This window comes from Vanellus vanellus, assembly GCF_965231255.1.
Source record: "Vanellus vanellus genome assembly, chromosome: 9".
Taxonomy (NCBI): Eukaryota; Metazoa; Chordata; class Aves; order Charadriiformes; family Charadriidae; genus Vanellus; species Vanellus vanellus.
Window position 1 is genome coordinate 26495408 of NC_138914.1, and position 8680 is coordinate 26504087.

Consider the following 8680-nt stretch of genomic DNA (forward strand, 5'->3'; position numbering starts at 1 on the left):
ACCCCCATATTCCCCTGGACACCCTTCGGCCAGGCAAGACCCTGAACGCCCTCCCAGATTGTCGGTTCTTTACCTCCACGAGGAACTCGTGGCCTTTTATTGTCATATTGGGTGACCAGAACAAGCCCCGCCATTCCTTATTCCAGCCTTAACAGCCTTCAGCGTTTCACTCCGGTCACCTCCCTGTCCCACTTCCATCCCTGCACAATTTTTAAGATGGCGACTCAGAAATTAGGTCTTCTGGTTCTCATTGAAACACGCATTAATTCATACAACCAAAAGCTAGGCAAATGAAAAGGCCATGTTAAACCTCAGCCCCCAGGGAAAAGAAATGTGCCCGACGAGGGGCTAAAAGGCACTCTGGCAAACCACCCCCCTCTCCAAACTGCAGTTTGCTCTAGGAAACTGACAAGTTTTCTTCCTCTGCGGCCTTAGCGAGGCTGTAGATTTTTCCACCCTGCAGGGAAAGAAACAATCCTCAAAAACAGATGTTATTCTGCCTGCAAGGAAAGCTTTAAAATAGGCATTCTGCCTTTAAAAAAAGAAAAATAAACGGAACATCTGAGCTGGTTTCTCCATGAAAATAACACTTTGCACTTGCACAGCAAAGCAACGCTCATTAACCAATCTCATAAAGCTTCGAAGGCATTAAGAAACACTCCCAGTAACACACGTGCGAAGAGGAATCCCCATTTACGCACCCCGGCTATATCAAACCGCACTATTTCCCTCACAAGCTGTGATGCAAATGGGCCACGCTCCCATTCCTTGGCTCCAGAGCTCCAGCAATGCCGGGATCATGCCGACACTCAGCTGCTGTGGGCATCAGCTCTGCTAACACCCCGCTGACGGGCCAGCAACAGGAATCTGGGAGCAGGAAGGGGATTGTACCACCCAGGCTCCCCAAAATCCCACGCAGGTAAGAGGAATGCTAATCTCAGGCTCCCCTAAGCCAATACATTTCTCACCGTGACCACCGCACTAACACCCAGAGCAGTTTTTAAGCAGCACGCACCGGGTTTAACCTCTGCACTTGAGAAATACCCTGCCCTGAGGGCTGCCGGTCCCCTCGGCCCATTGCAGGAGGCAGCAGCAAACCCCTCCAGACAGGGCAAGAGGTGCTTGTAAGAGTGACATCTAGCTAATAACCAAAAAGCACTTAAACCAACCCCAAACTGTGGAGACATTTAGTCTCGGGCCAGCCGCAGCACGTTGCTCAGTAAGGCACGCTTCCACGACTCCTCTCAATTAACCATCACCTCCAGAGCGCGACCTCTGAAGGTGAGAAGTTCCTTTAGGTTGACTCTTGACGTCCCTTTCCCTCCCACAGGCAACAAGACCCCAAGTATTTCCACTTGAGAGTGTGGTTCCCCTTCCATGGGCACCCAGCTCGCTCTGCAGTTTTGGATTATCACCGACCTTCAACGTAACAAATTTTACCATTTTTCCACCCCTCTTTCTTGGGAAAAGACAGAGGGAATGAGACAACTCCAAACTGCTCTCTTTTATTTGATCTGCAGCGATTTGACCTGGTATTTGATCTGCAGCAATCTGACAACCCCAGCACTTCCCGCTGGATTAGGCTTTGGGAAACAATTCAAGGGTCCCAACTACAAGTAAGGACCACGCGTAAGGAACGAGCCGTTACTAATTGGCGAATCAGTAAAAACACCAGCCCCAATCATGAGGAGAAAGTCTCATTTTTCAGTCATGGATTTTCATGTGTTTTGTTTTCAGGCCACCCAAAGAGCACGCGCTTTTATAGCCATCAGCAATTAAGTTCTCTGTCCCCTCCAGAAAAGCCTTTTCCTAAAGGCGCTCTCCTTCCAAGGGCAGACCCACAAAAAGAAGCCCTCTCTGCTTAATCTATTTCACAGAGAATTTCAAATGCAAAATAGAATTGAACAGGACATCTTTTCCCCGCTTCCGGGAAAGCCACTAATACAGACCTTGGCAACATATTTAGCAAATCTATCATTGTAATGCCTTTGCATTGCCCATTTCCACCTGGAGAGCAGGCTGAAAGGACTCTCATAAAAGAAAAAAAAAACAAACCATCCACAAAACATATTCCTGTCTAGGAGGTAATTTTATGAAAATAGGACAGAAGTGAAATTCCTGTGAAACAGAGGGGTTATGATTGTTACCGTCTTCTTCAGCCCTAACGATTTGAACGTCTTTTTACAGGTACAAGGCAACAAGAAACATTCTCAAGGTGCAAAAAAAAAATACAACTAGTCACCTCTTTACCGAAGATCTTTTCACCACACGGATTCCACCACCAATACACAGCTGCTAAATATCCCCAGCTGCTGCCGATCAGTAAGAAACCCTTCAAAATACAAGAGAACGCCGAGCCCGGCACGCTGACGGTGCTGCCAGGGCTGTGAGTCAGAGCTGGACGGAGTCGCAGCCCCTGAGGTTGAAATCAGCCCCATGTTTAGGCACAACCCGGGGTTTTAAGCCTCGCTACAAACCAGCCCCCCGCTTCTCAAGAAAAACAGGGAGATTCACCTTGAAATAAACCACTTTCTTGATGCCGCACGGGCGCTGGTCCATGGCCGCCGCCGCCCTTAGGGCCAGTTCCATGGGGCTTCGCTTGACCTGGAGCAGAACTCAAGGGTGTGAGGACAACGAGCCCCCTACACAAAATCTGAAAAAAGGAAAAGTTCAATAAGATTTGCTGTTACTCACCCACCAAAGCCTAACCACTACAACTGGCCCTTTCACAACCAGGCCTGATCGCAGAAGAAAACTGAAATATCCCAATTCCCGCTTCAAACACAAGGCGTGGAGCTGCCCAGACCCCACGTGTGGGCTGGGGAGACGGGGGGCTCTTCTTCTCAAAACCCGCAGGAAGAGAAAGGGCAGGAGTGTTTTCCCAGCCCTGGAAGAGGTGTGGGGAGAAGGTGGGAGAGAGGAAAAGGCTGCCCAGGAGTGGGGTAGGGGGAAGGAGGGGGCTCCATCCATGGGGGAAACGCCATTCCTGGCCACACAGGCGGCTGCGGGACCACCCTGGGGATGGATTTGGGGGCTCTCCCTGAGGGAAACACTGCTCCCAGCCATGCAGGAGGCTGTGAGACCACCCTGGGGATAGGTTGGGGGATGAGGGGGGATCTATCCCTGAGGGAATCAATGCTCCCAGCCATGCAGGAGGCTGTAGGGCAATGACAGAGATGGATTTGAGGGCTCTGCCTGAGGGAAACCCCATTCCCGGCCACGCAGGAGGCTGTGGGGCCGCCCGGGGGACAGATTTGGGGGCTCTCCCTGAGGAGAGCCTGTGGGGAGGAGGGAGACGGGGGCCGCCCCAGGGCCGGGGCCACTCCTGGAAGGGGAGGGGGGGATCTCCAGCCGCCCACGCGGGGCTGCCCGAAGCCTCAGGAGATGAAAAGAAGAGGAGATAAGCCGAAAATTCCCTCACCGCCAATGCCTCTCACAGCCCCGGCCCTCCCCGCCGCGCCTCATGGCGGCTGTATGCGGTGTCACCTGAGTGGGGGGCGGGGGCTGAGGCAGGAAAAGGCGGGAGGGGGAGGGAAGGGAAGGGCGGCGCCATTTTGAATGGGAGGAGAGGGGAAGGGGGGGGAGGGGAGGAGAGAGGAAGAGAGGACGGTGGGGGGTGTGGGAGCGAGTGTGTGAGGGGTGTGTGGTGTTGTATGAGGGGGGAGCGAGGGGGAATGGGTTTTCGGGAGAGGGAGGTTTGCAGGGCTGTGAGGTGTCTGTGAGAGAGGAGGCCCCGGAGGGAGGTGAGTGGAAAGGGCTGTGTGTGGAAAGAAAAGCTTTAAGGACAGGCTGGGCTGGTGAAAGGTGTTGGGCCCTGAGGGAGGGCTTGGGGAGCGGGGCTAGAAGCGTGGGTTTGGGGCAAAACTCTGGGAAAGAAACTGCAGGACAGGGCTAATCTGAGTATACAGTTTTAGCGAAGCTTCAAGCAAAGGGTGATCAAAGGTGCCTCTTGTCCTTTTGAGGGCTGGTTTTGTCTAAGTTTTTCATGCGAGTGGATTTTTGCCACATGGGATGGGAACTTTCGCTTCCCGGGATAGCTGATGCCCCTGGATAACCACTGCCCGCGAAGCACTGCGAAACCCCGTGTTCAAAAATGAGAACAAAGGCCGGGTTTTGCCTCTCGGAAGGATCTCTAAGTACCGTCTCCACGTAATTTCCAGTACCTTTCTGGTTGTTTTCTTTCCCCCCATCCCCGTGATGTCCGTCGGGGTGGTCTGGCGGAGCTCTGCAGGCGGATGTCCGGCTCATTTTGGAGAGAGCTGGGCTGGTTTCGGCCTCGCACTGCCCAGGGCGGAGGGAAGCGGTGCTGCGGAGCTAAGGGTGGGACCCCACCCCTCTCGCCCGCTTTTGCCGCGGCGACGGTGGGGGGCGTGGCCCGGGCTTGCCATTCGGCGCATGCGCGGTTGGGCGGCCGCGAAGGGGAGCACTTCCGTTGTGCGGCGGCGCGTGGGACTTGTGACAGTCGGTACCGGGGGAGACGGGGGGACTGGGGCCGAGGAGGGCGGGAGCGGGAGCGGGAGCAGGAGCGGGCGGGCGGTGTGGCGGCGACGGCGGCGGCAGGAGCGGTGCGGAGGTCTCCGGGACCAGTTCGGGGGGTTTGTGGGGTGGCGGGACCGGGCTGGGGGGCTCGGGGGGCGGCCTGGACCTGTTTCGGGGGGACAGAGCCGAGTGGGGGGTCCCCCGGGGGAACAGGGCCGATTCAGGCCCCCCCCCGGCTCCCGTCCCCCGCTGCCGCCCCCTCACCCCCCGCTCGCTCCCCGCAGGTGGCGGCAGCCCCGGCCGCAGCGCAGGGTGCCCGGGGCCGGCCTGGCCGGGCGCTTGGCTCCGCTCTGGGCTCCGCTCTCAGCCCCCCCGGCAGGTCAGCCCGGCCGTGCCCCCTTCGCCCGCCTCCAGCCCACGGCCGAGTCCCCCCAGGTACCCCCGAGATGGGTCGGAGGGTGTCAGCGCTGGGCCCCCTGAAGCGGGGGTGGGTGGTGGGCACGGGCATTGCTGGGAGCCCGTGGGCAGCCCTGGGACCCCCTTAAAGCCCACGGAGAGCCCCGGGGCCCCCTTGTCTCCCCCGGAGCCGACGGGGAGCCGTAGCTGTGGAGTCAGCTTAAGGTGTCTGCCCTAAGGACTGCTGCTTTTTGGAGCGTTGGGGGAGGGGGAGGGTTGGCGGTGTGGGGAGTGGAGGTGTGTGGGATGAGTCCCGTGTCGTGAGGGAGGTTTGGGGATGTTGGGCAGATTTGGGGGAGTGGGGGAGGGGTCCCCTCACTTGGAGCTCCCTGGTTCTTTTCTTCTAGACTGTGGGAGGCAGCGGGCGAAGGGGGAAGGCAATAGAGTGGGTTGCTGTACTTCAGTCCTGGGTTGAGAGTCAGCGACTCTGCTCCCTTGCTGCTCAGCAGACTATTAGCTCCGTGGGGCTGTTTCTCCAGGCAGGCTACGACTACAGAAACGGCCCCACTTCCTCGGAAGAGTTGTTAGCGGTGACGTCTCCTGGGAACGTACTGCCTGACGTTGGATAGACCTGGCACCACGCAGCAGCTCAGAGCCCCACAGCGTATGCTGCCGCTCTCAGTTGGCTCCATCAAATCCTCCGACCTGAGAATGCCAAAGGTACGGAGTTGAAACGGGCAGTTCCTCACCCACTGAGTCAGATGAACCTTTTTGTGCCCAAGTCGGCTGGGGACTGCTCCTGCCTCGCCGCCTTCAGGCGGAGCATGGCTGTGAGCAGGGGAGCTCAACACACAGTGCTTGCTGATTGCAGCCTGCTCCCTCGGGGGGGCACCCGCAGCCGTGGGATGGGAGGAGGAAGGACAGCACGAGGGCTGGAGACAAACATTTTATTTCTTTAATGTTTCACATAAGGGGTACCCCAGAGGGGTTCCCGGCCCCACACCCCACAGCCGCTCAGTATTCGGGGCACTGTTGGTCTTCTGGGCCTGGCACTGTCGCCACTTGCAGGGCTGGCAGAAGCAGACACGGCTAGTGGCATCTCCACCAGCCCTTCAGGTAGCCCCACAGCTGGGCGCAGCCCTGCCGCAGGCACCTTCCTGCCCTGCACAGCCCTGGGTCTGCCTGGCCACACTCCCTGCCCGTGGTCTTGCAGGACTCCTCCGTCTTTGCCTTCAAGGCCTGGAAAGCACAGGTGATCTCCCACACCCGCTCCACCTTGTCCATGTCCATGGCTGGGGGGCTTCCGAGGGACAGGTGCTCGTCCGTGGGCCTCTGTGCCCTGTCCATCCCCTCCCGGGGACCAACTCTTTCTCGGTCCCTGCTGGCAGCTCCTGTGGAGGCTCCTGGCTGAGGACCAGCCCCAGTTTCCCCACTGCCCCACCAGCAGCCATGGTAGAGTGGGGTTGTCCTGAGTGTGTGAGCACCACTGGCTCTGTTGCTGCACTGGGCCAGGGCTCCAGGAAGTGGTAGAGGGAGCTCTGGGAAGAGGAGCTGCTCCTCAACAGGCTGCTGCAGTCCTCCGAGTTGGCCAGCAAGCACAGGCTGCAGGGGTTCTTGCGGTGGCCCTCGGGGGGCCCAGGAGCCCGGGGGGTGCCTGGACCAGAAGGAGCTGTCCCCAGTGATAGGATCTATAGGCGGCAGAGGAGGGCAGTGGGACGTGGGGGGTTGGGGGGGGCAGGGGGTAGAGAGAGGTATCACTGCTCAGATGGTATATGGTTGGCAGGGAGCCCAGTGGGTCCTGTGGGGCCCGGTGCTCCCTCCTCGCTGCCTCCTCGGTTGGCCTGCAGAGGAGGAGAGAGAAGAGACCCGCTGCACCCTGTCTTCTCCGTCGGGGCCAGCGGGCAGCACCCCCTCCTCAGCAGGCGGGCAGGGCTGCCCAGTGCAAGCAGGGCACGGGCTGAGGGTCTGGGGCAGGATCTGGGGGTCTCCCCCACACTCCCTGCTTCTCCTGTGTCGACTTGAGCTCCCATCCTTCATCCGCTAGCCGAGAAGCTGCTGAGGGAGGGGACGGAGTGAGCGGCCGGCAGCCCCCGACACAGCCCCGGCTCAGGGCTGCCGTGGGGTGTGGGCTGTTTGCATGGTGCTCGGTGCCGGGGCCACTCACTGCTCTGCTCCTATGGCCATGCTCTCGTGTCCGTCGTCCCTTGCTTTGGCTTCTTCCAGTCCCTCTGCAGGACCCCGGGAGCTGGGTGAGACGGGAGCAGCTCCCAGCCCCGCGCCGCAGCCCCCCACCCCACCCCACGCTGTGGCACAGTGCGGTGCAGCAGTCGCCTACCTGGAGCCGCTTGGTCCGTAGCACAGAAGAGACCGCGCTGAGCCCCATCAAAAGCATCACGCGCGGAGCCAGGTGAGCTGTGGGGGGGACGTTGGAGTCCCTCCTGGCACCAGCTGCGGTGCAGCCGCGCAACCCTGGGGTGCCCCCCATGGGAAATGTGAAAGAAATAAAATGTTGGTCTCTATCCCTGGTGCTGTGGTTCATCCTCCCATCCCGTGGCTGGGGCTGTGCCCCCCTCAGTGCCCGACCCAGTGGGACAGGCTGGCACTGCTGGCACCCACCAACCTGGGGGGGTGGTGGTGTCGGGGGAGCTGGGTGGGCTGGAAAAAGGGAGGAAGCACCTCTTGAAACCAGCTCGGCCCTCTCCAGCCACAAAACCCTCCCCAGAGGCACCAGAGGGGACCCCCGGATCCTTGAAGGGCTGCCCCAGACACCCTCTGGCCTGCAAGAGTCCCCCCCAGGACCCCTTACGGACACCCCAGTGGCGTCCCAAATCTGGGTTCTTTACCTGCTGGGCAAGCCAGTAACACACTGTGTGGGAGCAGCCAGCCAAGCCGGTTTCAGAGCACAAGAGGTGAGAGGCAGGGAGCTGCCATCCCACTCAGCTCCATCCCCGCCGTGCCTTGGCTGTGCAGAGAGAACTTGGGGGCAGCTGCAAAACAGCTCAGCCCGGGCTTATCTCAAGATGGCACAGAACAACCAAAACCAAATGGCCCTTAACAATCAAAATGCCCCGAGTCCCATCCCACCACTATTCCTGTGACGTTGAGCGCTGGACATCACAAATTGGCGACAGAGACTTCGCTATGGCACCACCAGAGGGAAATATCCCAGACAGTGTAATCCACTCGGGCATAATCCTGCACCCTCACCGAGTCAGGAAATATAAACCGCAGGGTCTGGGGAGACAAATGGGGAATCCTCCAAGGATACAGCTGGCCCCTAGGAGATCCGTCCTCCCCATCCAGGACGCTGGAGGGAAGCATTTACAGCCGAGCACGGCCTTTCCTTTAACCTCTAGAAAAGCCGGCTTGTGCTAAAAAACAAATGTCCCCCTCCCGCCCCGGCCCCCTCTGAAATCAAATAAATAAATAAAGAATTAAAATCCTTGCAAAACTTAAAAATCGCTGTTAGTTTCGTTAGGGTTACATTAATTCTAAAAACTGATGAGCCGCTGCGCTGTGCGCCGCAGCCCAACCTCCCCCCCTCAATGCTGGGCGAGCTCCTCTGGCCATGCCTGGGATGAAAAACCGGTGGCTTTTAGGAAATAAAAAATAAAAAATTAAAAGAAAAAAAGAATAATAAAACCTCTCTTTCTCTCTCTGCCTGTGTTAGTCCAACAAAAGGGACAGCGTCGGGAGGCGAGGGAGGAGGAAGGGGGAGGCTGTGGGATGGAGAGAGCCCTCCCCGTACCCCTCGGCTGTGCATCCTCGCAGTGCTGCGGGGAATGGGGGTGGGGGGTTCTGTGGG

At 58.6% G+C, this 8680-nt stretch overlaps 1 protein-coding gene across 1 annotated transcript in view; it reads right to left on the reverse strand.

The window, feature by feature from the left end:
- LOC309675614 (electroneutral sodium bicarbonate exchanger 1-like) overlaps nt 1–7059 on the reverse strand; it is a gene marked incomplete at both ends in the record, with an annotated part of 32885 nt that extends 25826 nt beyond the window's left edge. Inside the window, one exon of the mRNA XM_082487941.1 lies at nt 7040–7059. Within this exon, the coding sequence (XP_082344067.1) occupies nt 7040–7059 (20 nt within the window). The remainder of the gene's footprint in view (nt 1–7039) is intronic.
- Nucleotides 7060–8680: the final 1621 nt, after the last annotated feature.